A 23,856-nucleotide genomic window follows, 5' to 3' on the forward strand; every position below is an offset into this window, starting at 1 on the left:
ACGACACATAACGGCGAGTACACAGTACACACAAACATAGACAGAGACCGATAGATAACGACAAGTACACACAAATGTAGATAATCACAGACACCAGGAACACAAACACTGCTGTATTACTGAGGATGTCCTGGAGGATTTTGGGCACTACAGTACAGATTGTATGTTGATCCTGATCATTGTTTCTCCTCACCTGAGATCTTGGTGGTGAACTGGGTGATGATGGGGGTTCCAAAGCCCTTGACGGTGCTGGCCCGGATGGTGAATGAGTAGGTGGAACCGGGGTAAAGACCCACAAACATGTGGAATGTCTCATTGCTGAACTTGAACACCCTACCACTCTGGTTGGTCAGGTCAAACTCCGTGTCGAAGGAGCTGAGGGCCTTGTAGGAGATCTGAGGATGGACACACAACCTAGATTAGATGGCTGGAGAGGACAAGTTTATATAAAAAGTTTAAAAAGTAGGTTCAGGCTCGCTATGGTTAGTTTTGGTGTATAGTATTATATAGGTTTATAGGATTATGGTGTACCATTAGCCAGAATATCATAGCTGTAATACACACAAAATTATTATGAAAGAGTTGCAGCACAAAGTTAGAGTAGTATGCAGAGCCTGGCATCTGATAGTCAAACTAGGCCTGAACTTTCCATAGAAACAGCATTCAAGTCTGTTGTTTTATTCAAATCATTCCCCCTGCTTTATTCAAATCACCCCCCCCCCCCCCCCCCGCTCCCTCTAGAGTAGGAGAATGGAGGCCCAGGGATTTCTTTCTGAAAGGGAGAGCAGTGGAGCGTCGCGTGCACCCTCCTCCTCTCCTTCATGTAACTTTATCAGCTCTCTCGCTCTTGAAAAGCTTCATTTAAATAAATCATTCGGTCTCTCCTAATGGAAAGCCTCCTTTATTATTCTGTTCTGATTCCCAATTAAGGGGCACAATGGGGAGTGTTGGAGTGCGGTGGCGGCCATTTGTATCCATCAGGTGTGAAATGTTGCTGCTCAGGGCTCTGCTGGGCTATTAGTCTATATCAGGAGGGAGGGAGGAATGCATCTGGAGCCTTTCAAAAGGCTATTCAAGTCAGCGTTGATCGCTTTTCACATATCGCACACACACACACACGCGGCTGTCAACGTTTTTTTTGTGGGGGTAGGGGGTGTTTTGTGTGTGTGTGGAGAGTAGGGGCTTGCATTAGGGTTAGGGGTCAGCTGTGGTTGGATGGCTCTGAATTCAGCCTGTGCATATTCAAACAAAAGCCCCAAACAATGAACCAGCAGTACATTTTCCCAACCAAGAGAAATCACTATAAAGATATCTCAACTCTGAACAAAAAGCTGTTTTGGAGAGAGAGAGAGATGGTGTCAAAAGGCTGAAGAGCACATGAGACGAGCTGAATGCCAGCGAATGAGAGTAATAATGGGGTTGAGTCCATCAGAGTCTAATGAGGCAGAACAAAAATTAACTTTTGATTTGTCCATTCTTTCAACTGGATCGCAGCCCAGAGTTAGCTCGAGATGACAGAATATAATTTCATTACGTGCATATCTGACAGCATAATTGGAGAATTTTTGCACAAATTCGGGTCTAGCACAATGGCTCTTCTTAACGCAATAAAACCCCTTTTTCGTCGTATTGTGTGGGGAGCTGAAGGACACGTCTGTCACGCCCTGACCATAGTTTGCGTTGTTTGTTTCTATGTTTTGTTTGGTCAGGGTGTGATATGAGTGGGCATTCTATGTTGTATGTCTAGTTTGTCTGTTTCTATGTGTTTGGCCTGATATGGTTCTCAATCAGAGGCAGGTGTTAGTCGTCGTCTCTGATTGGGAACCATATTTAGTTAGCCTGTTTTGTATTGTGGGTTGTGGGTGATTGTTCCTGTTCCTGTGTTTATGTTCACGTTACGGGACTGTTTCGTCTTTGTTCATTTTGTCGGTTTATTGTTTTTGTTCGTTGTTAAAGTATTCTATTAAAATGGATAATCATCACGCTGCATTTTGGTCCTCCTCTCTTTCGCCCGACGAAGAACGTTACAACGTCAAACGCAAGGCAAATGCTGCGATAGGAGAAACACGTTGAACTAGAGTAGCCTATAAACATGTACAGTGCTTTCCACCAATTGCTTTATGTACAGTGCTTTCCACCAAGTGTTTTATGTACAAATGTGGATAACAGGAAACCACACAGCTATATGATCTTTTCAGGTAGGTTGTGTAAATGTTGGAGAGGGCCAGATGTTTCCGTCTTGACATCGCAGTGTTGTTGATGAGGGGTATTTTAAGAATGCAATCTTTTATATAAATACTGGATGATGTCAGACAGATTAAGTGCAGCATGGTCCACCGTCTAACTCTAAGGTATGCCCCACGCTCCTATGACAACCATACTCAAGTACTGTGTGCCTCCAGTTTCTATTCCATCACTATGCCAGAAGCCTGACGATCAACTCTATAGTTGTATTTCAACAGTGTTAGCTACAATCCAGTGGAGGCTGTTGAGGGGAGGACGGCTCATAATAATAGCTGGAACGGAGGCAACTGGAGTGCTGGGGTTTGCAGGGATTGGTTGGGTTGCGTTAGGCTGGGCAAGGCTGGGGTTGGGCAAGGCTGTGGTTGGGCAAGGCTGGGGTTGGGCAAGGCTGGGCATGCTGTCGGAGGTGGTTCAGTGGGTAATAGATTGTGTTAACAGACCTTAAGGTTATTAGGTTGGATTTATTCGATAATGGAAGCCGCCCGGCTCCTGCCAGACCAGATGGATGTGTGTTGGAGGGAAGAGGGAGAGAGAGAAAAGGGGAGAGGAAGAAAGACAGAAAGGTGGGCCCAGATGGGCGGCTGGGCTCGGCAGTTTCCCCAGATGATCTTACCTCATACTGCTTAATGATCCCATAGGTCTGGACGGGCTCGCGCCATCGCAGGGCGATCTTCTCCTCGAAGGTGCTCCCCTGGATGGACTGGAGTGGCACAGCGCCAGGCACTAAGGTGGACAGGGAATAGGGGGAAATTAAATAGAGTGACTTTATCAAAAATGGTGGGGGGCGGGGGGTCATGGTCGTGCAGTTCTATTCGTTCTCCCTGACCCCAGTGAGGTCCTGAAACAGCACGGTACATTTAGTCAAACTGGATGTTTTGCCATTGTCTCTTTCAACTTCTTCAATGACCTAAAAGTCATGAGAAAACATGGTTTATATGGTTCATGGTTTACAGCGTGGCTGGGAGGTACACCGTGCTGGGTGCTCACACTGTAAATTACATCGGAAGGAAAACCAACTAGCATTAGGGTCAAGACTCGCTACATGTACAACTCGCTGGCAAAACAGTTCATTAAAAGGAAAGTGCGCCATTCCATTTTCTTACCCATAAGGAGGTCAAAGGTTTCATGTTTCTAGCAAATTAATAAATAAAAAGCTGTTCAACTTAAATCACATACTATACCTATGTGGAAAAGTTCTACTTGTTATCAGGAAGATAAATTCAATTGAGATCCTTTGAACGTTCGATATCACTTTGAATAGCGGCGTGAGATTGTAATTTACAAATGGCCTCTGAAGAAACCAATTAAAAGGAAACACACAGAAGTAGGTGTATGTATCAAAAGAGAGCGACGTAAGTGCTTTCAAATAACTACCGTATCTGGCCCTTATTGAAACACGTGCCTCATGCTTTCATGTTCTCTGTTAGGCCCCAATGATGGCCTTGTAGAGTTGAAAAGCTGAATGTTGGACGTTTTGGCAGGGCAGAGTTGGGGTCAAATCAATTTCATTTAAAAAAATATCTATACATTTAATATTTTATAAACAATACAAAACATACACATGCAAACGACAACATCATACAAAACAACAACATCACACCTGCCAGACCCACTATCGCACACACTCATCTCCAGTGACGGCATTACTTTCCACTACATGGCCCGAAACTGCACTTTCTTGTTTCTCATACCCCACACACTTTCAATGTTTAAATAATAAATCATTAGATTTTTCCATTGGGTTAATGATGGTGGATTGATTGATTTCCAAGATGCGTGATGAGAAGAGAATCGTCCAGCCCATCGGGTATTTCACTACACCCCCACATGCCATGTCTTGAAATATGCAGACAGACGGATTAAAAGTACGTTTACATTGTAATACTTTTGACAGCCAACTTTCTAGCTCCGCCCACAACTTCCAGACTTTATAGCATTCCCTGAAAGCATGGATTATTGAGTCACTATTAGTTTTACACTTAAGGCTGTAGAATTTGTGAATTGTGTCTCTTCTATTATACATCCTATACATTAGCTTGTACTGGATTAAGAGTACATTTTTATTAATAATACATTTCATTCGTTTTGCTCCCACTTTCCCTCCATATTGTGCCAACATCAGTTCATGCATACTTGTCTGAAGGAAGAACAGTATTGGCTCTGAAGCAGCATGTATACACGCTGCGTCTGTCTGGACACTGGAGTTGCTTGGGCAACAGGCCTGCCTGCTTTGCTCTGAGAAGATGGGGGAAGAGCAGATGGGCCGAGATGCAAGGATATCAAAAGACAGCAGTGGCATCCGTACAGATAACTCATCCAAAGGGTTTTGACTTCTCAAACACGGGAGAAAGCTTACACAATATGATGCTCCATCACCTTATTAATTTAGTAACTTAGATAACTAACAAGTTAAATTTAGGGGTCGCATTAACGCAGAATTCATACATTTTTATGCTGAAAAAATATATATAAAAAGCATAAGAAATATCTTGCTGCATTTTGTAAATGCAGATGTAAAATGCTTCTTACTGTAATTTCTGCTCGGCATCAGACACATTTTGTGCTTCAGTTGCACTTTTCCACTCGGATGAGAATTCACGAACGGGTATTCTATCAACATACAATGCTCTGACTGGTACTTTCTAAGTGTAGCCAACCTACTTTTGTCTGGTAAAATTCAAGATACATTTTAGGCAAAACATGAGGAAATGTAGCTGGCTACATTCTTTCTATGATAAACATTAGAAATATGATGGCCATGCATCGCTTTTGTAAAAAAGAGCTTGCTTTATCATTGTAAGCTAATTTACTTGTGTGGCTGCCAGCCAAATCAAGTTGCACTTCTGTTGTCATCTGATGAAAATTAAGCTATTTTCTGCAGAAAGTGTTGAACTAATGTATTTTCTGTCAAGGAAAACTACAGTTCCATGTCCCTGATCACTATATTTTTATATATTTTGTAATATATATTATTTACCCCTATTTTCTCCCCAACTTCGTGACTACGATCTTGTCTCATCTCTACAACTCCCCAATGGGCTCGGGAGAGGCGAAGGTCAAGTCATGCGTCCTCCGAAACATGACCCTCAAAACCGCGCTTCTTAACACCCACTCGATTAACCCGTAAGCCAGCCGCATGTGTCGGAGGAAACACAATTCAACTGACGACCGAAGTCAGCCTGCAGGTCCCCCTGCCCCCCACAAGGAGTCGCTAGAGCACGATGAGCCAAGTTAAGCCCCTGCGGCCAAACCCTCCCCTAATCCGAACGACGCTGGGCCAATTGTGCGCCGCCCTATAGGACTCCCGGTCACGGCCAGTAATGACACAGCCTGGGATCGAACCTCAGCCTGTAGTGACGCCGCAACACTGCGAAACAGTGCCTTAGACCGCTGCACCACTCGGGAGGCCTCCTGATTACTCGCTTGAAGAAAGAAAATGACTTAATTCTTTATACAAAATGTGACCCGTGTCAATACACAGCTGTTTTTTCCCAGTTGTGCTATTTACAAACAAACATGTGACTGGCTCAACCGTTTTGGGAAACTATGGTAAACTTCATAATGTAAAATAATGTGACAGGTGAAATGAAGAACGCAATCTGCTTTATCGCCTAACCTATTGCACAAGTTGACTGCAGGTATGTACTTAAAAAGTAGCTACAAATATTACAATTTATTGTAAAACTTCAAAGAAATAGTTGACGGTATTGAAAAACCATCCTGTGGCTATTTATTTTATTATCTAGGCAAGTCAATTAAGAACAAATTCTTATTTACAATGACGGCCAAGTAACAGTGTGTTAACTGCTTTGTTCAGTGGCAGAACAATAGATTTTTACCTTGTCAGCTCGGGGATTTAATCTAGCAACCACCCCAAAATGTGGCTATTTCCACATACCCCGGTATACAGAATATACGATATACCGCCCAAGCCTACTGACTAGAGCTATGTTTCAATGTCCACATTAGCATACTATCTAGATTACAAATCCATTGCTTCATCCAATTAATGCTATTCTAGAACAGAAACTCCCCCACTTACCATCCTCGTCGGTCAGCACGTCCACGTCCATGCTCTCCTTGATGCCTTCGGGGTTCCTCAGCACCAGCTTGACGCTGACGTTGGTGTAGGGTGACAGGTTCCGGATGGTGTGCTGCGGCGCCAGGCTCAGGGTGTCGTAACACACCTCCTCACGGGTCTCCTCCTTGCCGCCTGCCTGGTAGCGGTACTCGACAGTCAGATTGTAACTGTGGCAACGGGTCACGTTGTAGCCGAAGGGCTCCCAGCGCACTGTGATCTGCTTGGACTTGATGTCCACCACCTCCAGTGTTTGGGGGCCATGCATGGGATCTGTGGCGAGGGGGACAAGTGAGGGGGGAGAAAATGTGTCTATCATAAATATAACAATAACACTAATGTATAAAAGCATTGATATAATTTCATATATTTAAAGATTTTCCAAATATATATTGTTTCTTCCCCTTCAATATAGCTTTTTGATATCTAAAGGCAAAGAATGTTGGCAAGCATCAAAAACTAAATCCTGAGTCCTTCAAACAGTTGCAACATCCCAATCCCCCTACCTACTCATATGTTCCCCCTGCTGTGGCTCTGTGTAAACCCCTTTGCCTCCTGGGTCTGACTGGGAACAGTAATGGGCCTAGGGCTGATCCTTGAGATACCCTCACTCTGACTGGGAACAGTAATGATCCCAAAACTGATCTTTGTGGTACCCCCACTCTTACAGGTAATGGTAATGGTCCCAATACTGATCCTTGTGGTACCCCCACTCTGACAGGGAATGGTAATGGTCCCAATACTGATCCTTGTGGTACCCCCACTCTGACAGGGAATGGTAATGGTCCCAATACTGATCCTTGTGGTACCCCCACTCTGACAGGGAATGGTAATGGTCCTGAAGGTGTTAAACCAAAGCCTCATACCTTTTTTAAGGGTTAATACATTGTGTTATGATAAACTAAGGTCTCCTCTCAGAAGACCTCTGTGTGTGTGTTAACACCTGTTTTGAGGGTTGTGCCCTTCAGACACTATCAGAAGGCGGAAATCGCCTACGCTCATACTCCTCCTGTCTGGGCCCCACCGTGGCTGTCTGATGTTCTGAGAATACGACTGGTTCTCTGAGAACACAAGGCTGCCGCAGGCCTGATGAAAACAGCCACCTGTCAGAAGATGCTTAGACTCGTTCACCTTGTTATGACCCTATACTTGTGATGAAATGTTTGGTCAAACCCACTTCTGAGCTTTTAATTGATGACAAGATGGTTGCTGCTGTCAGGGGGAGGTTAGATTTATTAAAATGTTGCCAGGGAAAGTCGCGCAAGGGGAACTGGGGAGGCTATATAAGTTACAGGATGTCTTAGACACTTTGCAGAACCTGGGGAGAGCTGTCATATACTGTACTCTGTACCACCTTCTGCCTACAATTGTATTACTGAAGGAGAATTTTAAAACTTAACCTGATGAGGATAGAGGGCGCTATTTACACTTTGGGGGAAAAACGTGCCCAATTTAAACGGCCTCGTACTCTATTCTTGCTCGTACAATATGCATATTATTATTACTATTGGATAGAAAACACTCTCTAGTTTCTAAAACCGTTTGAATTTTGTCTGTGAGTAAAACAGAACTCATTTGGCAGCACACTTTCTGACCAGGAAGTGGAAAGTCTGAAAATTATGCTCTGTTCAAGGGCCTGCCTATAAATGGGCATGACACGTATGAGTATACATGCACGTCATACACCTTCCCCAGGATGTCAAGATGCAGTGAGAGAAGAAATGGAGTGATTATCTTGGTCTGAGATGGAATACGTCCTCTTGGAATGACGTGTCACCCATTTTATGTTTTCAGGAAGGCGCGAAGTTGGTCCTGGATTTGCCATCTGAATAGCTGTCGTTATAGGCGATTACTATCTCCGGCTTTGATTTTATTTGATACATGTGACCATATCATCGTAAAGTATGTTTTTTCAATATAGTTTTATTAGATTTTTGAAATTTATTCGGGACGTTAGGCGTGTTGCGTTGTGTGCCTTTGTTCAGAAAGGAGAGCTTCGAGCCACTTGGCCAGTGTGCTTGCTAAATCAGGAGGTAAAAACGATGTTCTAAATCCAAACAACGACTGTTCTGGACAAAGGACCCCTTGTCCAACATTCTGATGGAAGATCACCAAAAGTAGGACCCATTTTGTGATGCTATTTCATATATCTGTCGAACTGTATACTAGTAGTTTTGCGCCCAAATTTTGGGCACTCTCTCGCTATAACGTAAGGTGGATGTCGTAATGAAGATATTTTTAGAATTCTAACACTGCGATTGCATTAAGAACTAATGGATCTATCATTTCCTATACAACATGTATTTTTTTGTAATGTTTATGAATAGCTATTTGGTCAGAATAGGTGAGAGTCTAATAGAAATATCCGCACATTCTGGGAAAAAGAAGCTACATTAGCATAATGGATAACCACTGATTTCAGCTCTAAATATGCACATTTTCGAACAAAACATAAGTGTATGTATAACCTGATGTTATAGGACTGTCATCTGAGGAAGGTTTATGAAGGTTAGTGAAAATTGATATCTTTTGCTGGTTTATTCGCTAACGCTAACGTGCCTATTGCTATCGCTAACGTGCCTTGATGAATGAATGCGGTTGTGTGTAGGCTATTGTAGTAAGCTAATATAATGCTATATTGTGTTTTCGCTGTAAAACACTTAAAAAATCTGAAATATTGGCTGGATTCACAAGATGCTTGTCTTTCATTTGCTGTACACGATGCATTTTTCAGAAATGTTTTATGATGAGTATTTAGGTATTCCACGTTGGTCTCTATAATTACTCTGGCTGCTTCGGTGCTATTTTTGACGGTAGCTGTGATGGTAGCTGCAATGTACAACTGATTTATACCTCAAATATGCACATTTTTCGAACAAAACATAGATTTATTGTGTAACATGTTATAAGACTGTCATCTGATGAAGTTGTTTCTTGGTTAGTTTGGTTGGTTCTTGGTTAGTTAGGTTGGCTTTGTGCATGCTACCTGTGCTGTGAAAAATGTCTGTCCTTCTTTGTATTTGGTGGTGAGCTAACATAAATATACGTGCTGTTTTCGCTGTAAAACATTTAAAAAATCGGACATGTTGATTGGATTCACAAGATGTGTATCTTTCATTTGCTGTATTGGACTTGTTAATGTGTGAAAGTTAAATATTTCTAAAAAATATTTTTTTAATTTCGCGCTCTGCCTTTTCAGTGGAATGTGGGAGGAGTTCCGCTAGCGGAACGCCTGGGCGAGACAGGTTAAACAAAGAGTCTGTGTTTCCTTTCTACTACTAATATATAAGTTTGAGAATGATATAGAACCGATCATCTGTTGAAGACATTGACCAACAGTCTCAACACTGATCCTTGTGGTACCCCTTCTGTCCAGACAGCCACCCCAGGCTTTCTGCCCATCAGGTCTATTAAGACAGCCATAGCTCCTGCTCTACTCTCTCCCACGTGAAGGGGCAGACACACAGCACTGTAATAGGATCAATTTCCAACCCGGCATCAAGTTAGCGCTCTCACACTAGTTAGAATTACATTGGCTATGCTGCTTTCCGACCAGGGGAGCAACAAGATAGGCAATTTGGTTAGCCTGGATAAACTGATGAGAAGACCAAGCTCCAATTCAAGCTGGATGGAAAAAAAGGGGGGGGGGGGGAACCCATTTGACTGCACTTTTCTAATCCTTTCCATGTTCACATAGTCTGTGACAAAGATTAGGTCAGAGATAAAAACCTGGGAGGTTTAATGCCAGAGCAACAATGACAGAAAAGGATGCCCAGTGGTTTAACATTTTCCACTTTGTTCCCACTTTCTGCTGATGTTGAGAGGACATCTTGAGAAAACATGCAGCTCATGGACAGGTTTATAGGAATATCCATGTATGTAAGTATAGAGTCCATTTTGTTTATCTATATTTCTATTCTGAGCACGAGGGAGTCGAAATGAAAACAAGGGGGCACGGAGCACATTTGAATTAGTCTCGTAATAAAGCTCTTGTGAAGGCGTTCAACAGTCAGAAATCAGATTCTGACACGCCAGTCACTCGCACTCCTTACATTTATGACGTTAAAATCACTCAAAATCGGAACATTCCGCACTTCCAGAAAGGTCTCTGAAGTCATCAACTTGTAAATCTAGCTGAATCCAACAGTGCAGCCAACTACTGTATAAGCATCACAGAGATAAATCAGACAAAATAGATGGATTAAAGGATATCTAAATGCTTGGACTCACTTTTACAGTATCAAATTAAAATGTATTGGTCGCATACACATACTTAGCAGAAGTTATTGCGGGTGTAGTGAAATGCTTATATTCCTAGCTCCAACAGTTCAGTAACATCTAACAATACATGTGACTATAAAAAAGTAAACTAACGGAATTAAGAAATGTTTGAATATTAGTACGGAATATACATACATGTATATGATGGGACGTATAGACATTATGGACAGTATATGGATATAATATATAATATATCTGTAGAATATGTACGATAGAATAGTATAAGTACAGCAATAGTTAAATAGGCTAGGCCTTGACTAGAATACAGTAAATACATATGAAGTGGGTAAAACAGTATGCAAACATTAAAATGACCAGTGTTCCATGACTATGTACATAGGGCAGCAGTCTCTAAGGTGCAGGGTTGAGTACCGGGTGGCAGCCGGCTAGTGACTAAAGTTCAGGGCAGGGTACTGGGCGGAGGCGGACTTGTGGTGACTATTTAACAGTCTGATGGCCTTGAGATAAACAGTTTCAATCAGCCTCTCGGTCCCAGCTTTGATGCACCTTGCCTTCCAGATGGTAGCAGGGTGAACAGGCCATGGCTCAGGTGGCTGAGTTCCTTGATGATCTTCCTGGCCTTCCTGTGACACCGGGGGCTGTAGATGTGCGGGAGGGCAGGCAGTGTGCTCCCGGTGATGCGATTGGCAGACTGTGCCACCCTCTGGAGAGCCTTGCGGTTGCGGACGATGTGATTGCCGTACCAGGATGTGATTGCCGTACCAGGCGGTGATACAGCCCCACAGGATGTTCTCAATGGTGCATCTGTAGACGTTTGTGAGGGTCTTCGGGGCCAAGCCAAATTTCTTCAGGTTGAAGAGGCGCTGTTGCACCTTCGTCACCACACTGTCTGTGTAGACGGACAATTTCAGAATGTCAGTGATGTGTAGGCTGAGGAACTTGAAGCTTTTCACCTTCTCCACTGTAGCCCTGTCGATGTGAATGGGGGTGTGCTCCCTCTGCGGTCTCCTGAAGTCCACGATCAGCTCCTGTGTTTTATTGACCTTGAAGGGGACGTTATTTTCCTGGCACCACTCCGCCAGGTCCCTCACCTCTGCCAGGGTCTCGTCGTTGTTGGTAGTCAGGCCTACAACTGTTGTGTTGTCTGTAAAACTTGATGATTGAGTTGGACACGTGCATGGCCATCGGTGAACAGGGAGTACAGGAGGGGGCCTGAGCACGCACCATTGTGTTGAGGATCAGCGTAGTGGAGGTGTTGTTGCCTAGCTTCACCACCTGGTGGTGGCCCGTCAGGAAGTCCAGGACAAAGTTGCACAGGGCAGGGTTCAGACCCAGGGCCCAGAGCTTAGAGGGTACTATGGTCTCGAAGGCTGAGCTCTAGTCAAGGAACAGCATTCTTACATAGGTATTCCTCTTGTCCAGATGGGACAGGGCAGTGTGCAGTACGATGGTGATTCTGTCATTCGTGGATCTACTGGGGCGGTATGCAAACTGCAGTGAGTCTAGTGTGTCGGGTAAGGTGGAGGTGATATGATCATTAACTAGCATCTCATGATGACAGACGTGAGTGCTATGGGGAAATTGAAATTTAGTTACCATCACTTTCTTGGGTAAATCAAATTGTATTTGTCACATGCCCCGAATACAACAGGTGTAGACCTTACAGTGAAATGCTTACTTACAAGCTCTAAACCAACAATGCTTTAAGATGTTAAAGGAAAAAAGTGTTAAGCTAAAAATAGTTAAGTAGAAAATAGAAAATAATTAAACAGCAGCAGTAAAATAACAATAACAAGGCTATATACAGGGGGTACCGGTATAGAGTCATTGTGCGGGGGCAACAGTTAGTCAAGGTAATTGAGATAATATGTACATGTAGGTAGAGTTAAAGTGACTATGCATAGATTATAAACAGAGAGTAGCAGCAGCGTAAAAGAGGGGCCTGGGTAGGCATTTGATTAGCTGTTCAGGAGTCTTATGGCTTGGAGGTAGAAGATGTTAACCTGTCTAGGATAGGGGTTCCGCTAGCGGAACTCCTCCCACATTCCACTGAAAAGGCAGAGCGGGAAATTCAAAAAAATTTTTTTTTGAAATATTTAACTTTCACACATTAACAAGTCCAATACAGCATTTGAAAGATAAACATCTTGTGAATCCAGAAAACATGTCCGATTTTTTAAATGTATTACAGCAAAAACACCACGTATATTTATGTTAGCTCACCACCAAATACAAAAGAGGACAGACATTTTTCACAGCACCGGTAGCATGCAGGTAGCATGCACAAAGCCAACCTAACTAACCTAGAACCAACCTAACTAACCTAGAAACAACTCCCTCAGATGACAGTCCTATAACATGTTACACAATAAATCTATGTTTTGTTCAAAAAATGTGCATATTTGAGCTATAAATCAGTTTTACATTACTGCTACCATCATAGCTACAGTCAGAAATAGCACGGGAGTAGCCAGAGTAAATACAGACACCAACGTCAACTACCTAATTACACATCATAAAACATTTCAGAAAAATATATGGTGGATAGCAAATGAAAGACAAAGATCTTGTGAATATAGCCAATATTTCCGATTTTTAAAATGTTTTACAGCGAAAACACCACGTATATTTATGTTAGCTCACCACCAAATACAAAAGACAGACAGACATTTTTCACAGCACCGGTAGCATGCAGGTAGCATGCACAAAGCCAACCTAACTAACCTAGAACCAACCTAACTAACCTAGAAACAACTCCCTCAGATGACAGTCCTATAACATGTTACACAATAAATCTATGTTTTGTTCAAAAAATGTGCATATTTGAGCTATAAATCAGTTTTACATTACTGCTACCATCATAGCTACCATCATAGCTACAGTCAGAAATAGCACGGGAGCAGCCAGAGTAAATAGACACCAACGTCAACTACCTAATTACACATCATAAAACATTTCAGAAAAATATATGGTGGATAGCAAATGAAAGACAAAGATCTTGTGAATATAGCTAATATTTCCGATTTTCTAAGTGTTTTACAGCGAAAACACAATATATCGTTATATTAGCTTACTACATTAGCTAGCACACAGCAGCATTGATTCTAGTCGAACGGTAGCATAGCACAGTTCGACAGATATATGAAAAAGCATCCCAAATTGGGTCCTTATCTTTGTTGATCTTCCATCAGAATGTTCTCCAAGGGGTCCTTTGTTCAGAAACGTCTTTATTTCGATCCAGAACGAACGATTTCCCTCTTGAATTAGCAAGCACACTGGCAGTGTGGCGCTAACCTCTCCATCTTGACAAAATTCTTGCGTCGCATCACGTCTAAAGTCCAGAATAAATTTCAATAATATAATTAAACTATATTGAAAAAACATACTTTAGGATGATATTGTGACATGTATCGAATAAAATCGAAGCCGGAGATCATATTCATCAATAACGACGGTTTTCCAGGAGGCTATACCAGGTCCAAATTCGCGCCTCCCAACAAAAAATAAATGGCGGTCCTCTCAATCAAAGAGGTTGTATTCAACCCCTGAACGAGATAATCACCTCATTTCTGCTCTCATTTCCGCATGACACCCAGGGGAAGGCGTATGGCGTGTTTCTACAGTCATAAGTGACATGCCCTTTTATAGACAAGCTCTTGAAGAGAGACCTCGATTTTGGAAATCTCACTTCCGGATAGGAAATTGGCTGTAAAAAGAGTTCTGTTTCACTTAGAGAAATAATTAGAACTGTTTTAGAAACTAGAGAGTGTTTTCTATCCAATATTAATAATAATATGCATATTGTACGAGCAAGAATTGAGTAGGAGGCCGTTTTAAATTTTGAACGATTTTCCCCAAAAGTGTAAACTCCACCCCTAATCCTTAAGAGGTTTTAAGAAACCTTTTAGACCTAGACTTGGCGATCCATTACTGCTTGCCATGCGATAGCAGAGAGAACAGTCTATGACTAGGGTGCCATTTAGGTGTGTCAATTCACCTAAACAAAAAGGGGGGTACAAGGAGGATCAGTGGATTATTTTCCAAGAATACAGACATAAGCTAGCAGAGAACCTCTATTCATTTTCTTAAACACAGGGTGCTGTGTTGTAGAAACGTGTGAAGGTGATACACTGTAAGAGGAAAGTGAGATCCCTGTGCTATAAGGATAAAGAGGACTATGGCTGGCCTCTCACCCAGAGCCATTCCAACCCAGGAATGTAAAGACAAGAGGGTGGGAAAAGCTTTACCACAAAGGCTAAGTGCGAGCGAGAGATAGAGAACAGGTTAGTGGAATTAGAGTATGATAGCTAAGGAGACAGAATTTTAGCATTTGATTGGAAATATGAAGACTTAGTCAAAAAAGAGAACAAACAGAAAGCTGCTGTTTAATACACCCGTCTCCGGATTACATCTTCAAACTAAGGGCAACCATGGCCTTAGACAGAGGGAGTAGCGTCCATCCATGTATACGGGTAAGAGAGTCTAGCTAGCTACATTTTCAGATATGACATGTTTTTAATTTTGTCAGAAAGTCATTTTCATTTCAAGTTAAAATGTACTGTTAGCTAGCTAGCTAACATTACCTGTATGATGTGTGTAGTAATATTATTGATATCTCAGAGCCATTTGCATTGCTAGTTATAGCCTAATGTTAGCTAGCTAACATTGAACCTGGTTGGTTAGCTAACTGCACATTTACGAACACACCCGTAGTATAAGCCAGCCTTTACTCTTTAAATCTTTAAAGAGATGGGTGGGGCTAAAGCTAAAGAGGGTGTGAACGATGCTGAATGGGTGTAGACAAAGGGCTCTTCAGTTGGCACCAAAACATTCAAGGGCCATTTTCTCAAAAGTGAGGTTACAAGTGTGTTAACTTTCAGAGCAGAATTACTTTCCTATTGTTCCTCAACTGTAGTGTATGATATTCCATTTTCGAGCTCTGAGTCTCCACTGATGCTGCGAAACATTAAACCGTCAGTCGGAGGAGGGAAGAGTACAATGGAAATTGGATCTCGCTGCAGACGAGTGCTTACTGTTTTCTTTCTGTTTTGATTGTGCATAGAAAGCACAACGTTGAATACTTGAAAGCATACTTGGAGCACTTTGGTAAAATACCATTGAAAAGCATGAGAGCAAAAATAAAATTGGGTAAGTTTAATTTCAAAAGGATGTCTTGTTCCATTTCACATAATAATGAATAAGATAAAAGACTAACAGTGGTGGTGACGGAGAAACAACAGTAGGATCAATCAGAAAACAGGACAAAAACAATTATGTCTCCACGGCCCACGAGATGATGTGACAGGCTGTGAATGAGTGGCAGAGGGGAATAAAAGGAGACAGAGCTGTTATTGAGTGGCATGACTGAGGGTTGGAGGGAGAATATCTTCACAGGAGATCAGGCGGGCTATGGCATTTTCATAAGCAAACATAATAATGTACAATACATGCCATATCCATAACCGTAAAGTTAAATCTTACTCAAAGAGGGAGAGAGCACAAGGAGAAAGTGTGAGTGAGAGAGAGAGACTAAGCAATGGGGGGGGGGGGGAGGGAGAAAGAGAGAGAGAGAGAAGAAAGAGCCAAGAAAAAGAAAAGAGCAGACAGAGTCGATAGAAAGAATAAGAGAAAGCGATAAACTCAGAGATTGAGAAATAGCTAAGAAAGAGACGGATTGCCAAAACGGAGTGGGAGATGGACAGATAGTTGAGAGGGAGAAAAAGAGGGAGAAAGAAAGAGAGAGATAGGTGAGAGGGAGTTGTGACACCAAACAGGCCACAAGGCCTCTTACCCCCTAACATAAATCAATAACTCCAGCAGACCAGATACCTGGGAATGCATTACTAGTCAACGAGAGCTGTGTACACTACACTTGTGTCCAGACCACAGCAATAATTTAGCCCCTTCACAATTCCCAGAGCATCGAACAGACGGCGGGAAAACAATAACACATGTTGACCTATAGGATGACCCCTGACCAGGAGAAGAAAGAGAGAATGATAGACCCAAGACAGACAGTGAACACAGAGGGCGAGCGAGAGAGACAGAAGCTGCGTTTGAATACCGATACTAACATACTACATACTATTAGTTCATTTTTAGTATACTGTAAACGAATGGTATCCTTTCAGTTGAGTGTACTAGCTCTTCGCCTGTCTCCCGGAAGTTGATGCTGTTGCTATGCAATCTCTTGCTAGCAACACAAATTACTAGCTAGACATTATACGACTCCGGGTATGTTCTTAAATTCAATCTGGATTGCCAGAGTGCTCAGAGTGCGCTGAGAGCTTCGTAAATTCAGAGCGTTGTCAGATTGTCCGTTTGTAAATTCAGAGCGTTGTCAGATTGTCTGTTTGTAAATTCAGAGCGTTGTCAGATTGTCCGTTTGTAAATTCAGAGCGTTGTCAGATTGTCCGTTTGTAAATTCAGAGCGTTGTCAGATTGTCCGTTTGTAAATTCAGAGCGTTGTCAGATTGTCTGTTTGTAAATTCAGAGCGTTGTCAGATTGTCTGTTTGTAAATTCAGAGCGTTGTCAGATTGTCCGTTTGTAAATTCAGAGCGTTGTCAGATTGTCCGTTTGTAAATTCAGAGCGTTGTCAGATTGTCCGTTTGTAAATTCAGAGCGTTGTCAGATTGTCCGTTTGTAAATTCAGAGCGTTGTCAGATTGTCTGTTTGTAAATTCAGAGTTTCGCTCTCGGAGCGCGCACTGGACACTCGGGCCGAGGAGTAGGGTTGATTCTGACCTTACAACGGCAGTCAAGCACCCAAGCTAACGTTGGCTAGCTACTTCCAGATACAAATGACAAAATACCTCACTCTGACCATTTTACTCGCCCCAGCAGAGCTAGTTAGGATGTTTTCATGTTATCCAGAGCGCTGGTGACTAACTGTGCTGCTGGCAACAATTGAATTAAGTTTTTTTGCCCGGCGTTTACTGACACGGTCATATTCACTGGGTGTTGAGCGCTCGTAAATTCAGTTATTCTGCGCTCGAGACAAATTACTCCAATACCTCTGAAATTGGAGTAATGTTAGATAGCCTGAGCGAATTTACGAATGCACTCGAATGTCCATTGAGAACGCACAACGACTATACCAATTAATGACGTGAATAATCAAGTCAATAAATGTTGGGTAGTTAGATAGTATATAGTTAATATACTGGCAAGTTTGATGTATTAGTAGCCAACTAATGTTAGGTAGCTAGCTAACATAACGGTACATACAACAACTGCTGTAATGATATGCTATGTGGTTCGTAAGGATAGCGCAGCTAATAAATTGTCAGCCAACATAACGTGTAAGGTACCTTATTTGAAAAGTCATTACTTTATTACATTGCCCAACATGTTCTTAACATTTGTCCTAATTACTTAAAGCAATGAATTTGTATCCGCTCTCGGACTTCGGCTGCATATTTTCCGCCATTTTCTTCAAATCTGAAAATGTGAAGCCACGGCCATTTTCTGAAGAATTGCATTATGGGTCCTAAAAGCACAGAAATATTGTAATTCGCTGGTATACTTCATATTTTGGCGAATTTAGTACAACGTAACGGAACGTTGGCATACTAACTATATCCATACTATAACTATATCCATACTATGACTATATCCATACTAGGTTACTATATACTCAATTTAAGTCACAAATAGTGAGGTTAGTATGAGTATTTGAAGACAGCTAGTGTCTTTCTATTAAAACCCAGCAGAGAGAGGGCTTATAAGGACGCAGATGTTCAAATTCAAATATTATTTTATCAGGACAAAGTCTTGACGTGCATTTCTCCTCTAGAGGCCATCTCCAGGATGTCGTGATGCACACACATGCTACACAAACGTGTGTCATCTCAGCCAGACAGCGCACCCAATCAACTGACCTCCTTCCCTCCCTACACCTCCTCCCCCATTGCCCGATATCATCTCTTCAGTGTCCCTCTTCCCCCGAGAAGCCGTTTGCCATTCAAACTTCACAAGCGCCTTCCTTTCACACAATGCACCCACCCAACAGTCTGGCTGGATACCTGGAATTCATTTTTAACACATTGATTTTCCCACTTCCAACCCCCCCTTACCTCCATTTCTCCACCCCCCTTCCCCCCTTCCTCCCACTGCCTTGTAATTAATGGAGACACAGTCAAAAGACTTAACAACCTTATCGATTAACCACGCTGCAGAAAAAAAAACTCCCACCAGACAAATCCCGGTTTATTTACGCAGATAATCTGTTGCTGGATATGTGTGTGTGTGTTGCTTATGAAGCAGAGGGACAGTAGAAAGTAGTACGGATGCTGCTATGCTGTTGATGGTGGGTAAACAAATAGCCCAGTGGCCAGACTGCATGCAGAGAGAGATAAGGAGGGCCAAACTTCTCCATGGCCACCAATCAAAGACCAAGATGGGGGAGGGGGGGGACTGAGATCAAGATCACACACACACATGCAAGCAAACCTGCAGACACATACACCTGCATTCAAAATATGTATGAAGCCACACCAATATATGAAAGCGTGCACACACACCGTCTGACTACTGCCGATAACTCTCTCTCACTGTCTGTGTGTATTGAACTACAGACTCTTTTCTTCAAGTTACCTTTTATCGCAGTGAGAATGGTTCAGTGTTCAGTGTTATCAAGGCCGGACATGAAAGGATTACAGGTGATGAACACATCGCAGGGCCACTGTAAATCTTCTAGATACAGTGGAAGAAAAAAACCTGTGCTCGCTCAGAGAAAGAGAAATGCATCAATAGCTGGCGCAATTTCCACAAAACAACTGCTCCTTCAAAGACCTGCTCCTTCAAAGACGCACCCCGTTAAAAGTAAAAGAATCTCACACCGCCTCCTTGTCAAATGACATCTACACTTATAGCGCTCAGACAACAGGCCTAGACCCTCCCTCCCCTCTATTTGTGGGGAGAACTACTGAGGCTGTGCTCGGTGTGTAAACAGTTGCTGGACTGCTAAACGCACAGGGAATTAATGGCTGGCCGGGCAGAGAACTCAAATTAGCCGCCGTCTTCGGGAAGCGATACGCGTTTTGACACCATATATGCCAGAGAAACCTGAGGAAAAATAAGAGGGGGGAACATGTCATGGCTGAACGAGCGAGAGCAAGAGAGAATAGAGGGGAGAGGGGTGGTAGTGGTGGGAAAGCATTGAAGCGCAAGCCACTCAGTGGATATTAACCAGTAACGTTGTGTGTGGGGGGGTTTCTTAAACATATACTAACTTGTATGTTTGAGCATGGCTGCAAGGTGTGTGTGTGTGTGTGTGTGTGTGTGTGTGTGTGTGTGTGAGAGAGAATAGGATGGGTGATTTAAACACAGTATCTCTTTCCCACAGGACGCAGGCAAAGGTTCTTAACACGAAGGGCCTTAACCATCCTCTCCAATCACCAGATATAATAGCCAAATAAATAGCATAGAGAGTCAGAGCTCGACGAGCCCTCTAATACACCAAGGGGCCAAGGTTCCTCTTTGAAGGAGAAGATGGATGAAGCCTATTACCCTGGCCTTAAGCCTCCAGGTAGGGACATCTTTGAATGGCAAGCCTGTCATAAATCCCAGAGATGGAAGATGGGAAGAAGAGGGAGAGAAAAGGAGGAGGGGAGGACGGTCATTTGCATTCCCCTTGCCTGCCAAACTGGGAGGGGAGGACACCACGTAATGGCTTGGCGATGGGGCTCAAGACAGATTGTGACAAGACACCAATAACTAAGAGATAGGTGAGTGTGTGTATGTATGTATGTACGTACAGTGGGCTCCAAAATTACTGGCACCCCTGACTTGCAATGCACAAACAATACTTAAAATAATATAAACAATATAATTATGGAGATAAACTAAAAATACCAAGATGTGAGAAATACTGTACTTTATTCATGTTTCAATGGAACCCACCCAAATCATACAATTATTTAATACAAAATACATTTCACCAAAATCAAGGTTTCATAATTATTGGCACTCCTCATTTAGTACTTAGTGCAACCACCTCTGGCAAGGATAACAGCATGGAGTGTTTTCCTGTAATGTTTGACAAGATTAAGGAACACATTTGGAGGGATTTTGGACCATTCCTCTATGCAGATCCTTTCAAGATCCTTCACATTCTTGGGTTTGCGCTTATCAACTGCCCTCTTCAACTCAGCCCACAGGTTTTCGATTGTATTGAGGTCCGGCGACAGATTTTGTTGTCACAGAACCATTTCTGTGTGGATCTTGAGATATGTTTTGGGTCATTGTCTTGTTGGAAAGTCCACATACGGCCAAGTCCCAGCCTTCTCGCAGAGGCAACCAGATTGCCAGCCAAAATTGCCTGATACTTGGTGGAATTCATTATGCCATCAATCTTAACCAGTCCCTCTGGACCTCTGGAATTAAAACAGCCCCAAAACATCACTGACCCACCACCATATTTCACTGTGGGTATGAGGTGCCTCTCCTTGTATGCATCTCTGTTTCGACGCCAAACATGCTGATGCTGTATCTGACCAAAACGGTCTGACCAGAGCACCTTCTTCCAATCATAATTTAAATGACGTTTGGCAAACTCCAAGCGCTTGCGTCTGTGTCTTGGGGTCATTAAGGGCTCTCTTCTGGCAACCCTTCCAAAGAGCCTGTGGTTGTGGAGGTGGCGTCTGATAGTGCTTTTTTTAAACCTGGTGACCCCAAGACGCCACCAAGGCCTGCAATTCTTTCACAGTGATTCTTGGGGATTTTGTTGCTGCTCTCACGATCCTCCTCCCTATCCTGGGGGGCAAAATGCATTTGCGTCCTCTACCGGTGAGGTTTTCGACTGTTCCATATCTTTTGAATTTTTAAATAATTGCCCTGACAGTGCTCAGTGGTATATTCAATTGTTTGTGGATCTTCTTGTAGCCATTACCAGATTTATGAAGGACTACAACCATCTGTCCCTTTGAACTGCCAGTTTTCTTCATGGTGTTGGATGACAAAGGGATATTGCATGCGTGTTACCTCTTTTTTTATACCCCAGTGAAAAAGGAAGTGATGTAATGGCTCAATATAGTTCCTTAACACTTAGATACACTTAAATAAGTGGAATGTAATTCCTTGTTTAATTTTGGTAGATGGTATTTACAATAACATTTAAGGGTGCCAATAATTGTGATACCTTGATTTGGAAGACATTGATTTTTAATTAAATCAATAAATTATTTTGGTGGGTTCCATTGAAACATTAATAAAGTACAGTATTTTTCACGTTGGTATTTTGAGTTTGTCTCTATAATTATATTGTTTATATTTTTAAGTATTGTTTGTGCATTGTGCATTGTGCTAGCTGCGCCACCAGAGTCTCTGGGTTCGCGCCCAGGCTGGGCTGGGTTCGCGCCCAGGCTCTGTCGCAGCCGGCCGCAACCGGGAGGTCCGTGGGGCGACGCACAATTGGCATAACGTCGTCCGGGTTAGGGAGGGTTTGGCCGGTAGGGATATCCTTGTCTCAGTATGTAAAATGTAATAAAAAAAATGTATGCACTCTACTGTAAGTCGCTCTGGATAAGAGCGTCTGCTAAATGACTAAAATGTAAATGTAAATGCATTGCCAGTCAGGGGTGCCAGTAATTTTGGATCCCACTGTATGTATGTATGTGTGTGTGTGTGTGGCAGGGCTTGCCGGCCAATACCGTCACACCAGTTGCTATGGGAATTATCCTCAAAGATTCATATTTTGCATCAGCTTGGGTGTTCCAGTGGTTGAGCAACGATGCTGCCAGAGAATTGATATTCATCGTATTTTGGGGTCGGTAGGATCTTTGGCCTTACTCCCCACTCCTAGCAGTATAATATATACACACACACACTTTTTTGTTGTTGTTGACATTTAGATGTCAACTATTAACAGCTTTTTTTTTCTTTCCCCTTCTCCTGCCCAGGCTTGACACTTGACATTTAAATATAGCGCTTCCCAATTATTAGCATGTCATTGCCCTATGCTAATAACTAACCCCTGTTGTACAAGTAGATAACAATTAACCATGATGGGGCTAAAACATGGCCACTGACAAAGTGCCACGAGGCGTGTCACAATTATTCCATTGAAAAACAACAACGCCGGAATAAAGTGTGTAAGCCAGAGAAAAATGTCTGCAGTGTAGTTATAGCATGGTGGAGCTAGCATGGTGGAGCTAGCATGGTGAAGCTAGCATGGTGAAGCTAGCATGGTGAAGCTAGCATGGTGAAGCTAGCATGGTGGAGCTAGCATGGTGGAGCTAGCATGGTGAAGCTAGCATGGTGAAGCTAGCATGGTGAAGCTAGCATGGTGGAGCTAGCATGGTGGAGCATAGTGCATCTTTCTACCTGAGCTCCCCTATGCTGTGGGCAGTGATATGGAGAAGCAGGCCTCTTGCCATGCACTAAGTGCTCTGGGAAGGAGAATAAAGGTATTAGTCCCGGATGGGAGGGAACAAATTGTCTGTGGCACCCTGTCGAGGGGGGGGGGGGGGGGTGAGCGAGAGGGGCAAGCCTATTCCGGTGAGCAGGAGAGAGGCAGCCCATTCACCACGAATGCAGACTTCAAGCATTGATTCAAATGACTTCCTCAATTCTTTGGGATTTTGGTATATGTGAACCGCCAAACACGTCAACTGTCAACAACTATCTGCGTCGATAGATAGACTTAAAGCTATTCACATGGATTAACTTCAGTCTTGTACTTTATTACCACTGGTGAGTAAACTTCTGTTTGTCTCCCCTCAGGAGGTCTTCATGGCTGTTCTGGTACAACACAGGGGGAAAACACCGACTGGGTTTGATTGACAGCGGTCTTCTTTTTCACACCCGCCGAGATGTATGACACGCTGTCAGACCACTGCACAGACACACGACACACATTCTCACGGGTGCTTTGAGCATTCCGGTGGCTTAACTCCAGCGCAGGCGAGCGGAGAGGGAAATGAGGAGACTTCACGGATTCTTCCCAAGGATACCAGAGGAACAGCTGCTATCACACTGTGTGTACGGAGTGCTTTTCAGCAGAAAAATGGGCTCAGAATCAAATCAGAGACAACAATAATAAACAATAAAACAAGTGTTCTGCTTGAAAGTGCATTTCATGCTGGTGTCGGGAGCCCATTCGAGTACCTCTGTCCTGATCCCGCTGTCACTCATCTCTATTACTGCGCTGTTCACTTCACAGTAGCTCGCCGAGCTGACACGTGCACACACGCATGCACAGAAACTAAACACGCGCACACACATGCGCACAGAAACTACACTAGTTTATTATTTTTTTGAAAACCCTTGAAAAAGAGCGAGTGAGCTAGATG

The 23,856-nt window shown here is 43.0% G+C and overlaps 1 protein-coding gene across 3 annotated transcripts in view; it reads right to left on the bottom strand.

Annotated features, from left to right (window-relative positions):
* The window catches only part of LOC120028099 (receptor-type tyrosine-protein phosphatase mu-like), a 305,294-nt gene that overhangs the window by 114,652 nt on the left and 166,786 nt on the right, over positions 1-23,856 (bottom strand). For all 3 annotated transcript variants that reach the window (XM_038973267.1, XM_038973266.1, XM_038973265.1), the window contains exons 8-10: positions 6,287-6,595; positions 2,858-2,967; positions 194-395 (exon numbers count right to left, since the gene is read on the bottom strand). In XM_038973267.1, the coding sequence (XP_038829195.1) occupies positions 194-395; positions 2,858-2,967; positions 6,287-6,595 (621 nt within the window). The remainder of the gene's footprint in view (positions 1-193; positions 396-2,857; positions 2,968-6,286; positions 6,596-23,856) is intronic.

The sequence above is a fragment of the Salvelinus namaycush genome, chromosome 33, assembly GCF_016432855.1.
Source record: "Salvelinus namaycush isolate Seneca chromosome 33, SaNama_1.0, whole genome shotgun sequence".
Classification (NCBI taxonomy): Eukaryota; Metazoa; Chordata; class Actinopteri; order Salmoniformes; family Salmonidae; genus Salvelinus; species Salvelinus namaycush.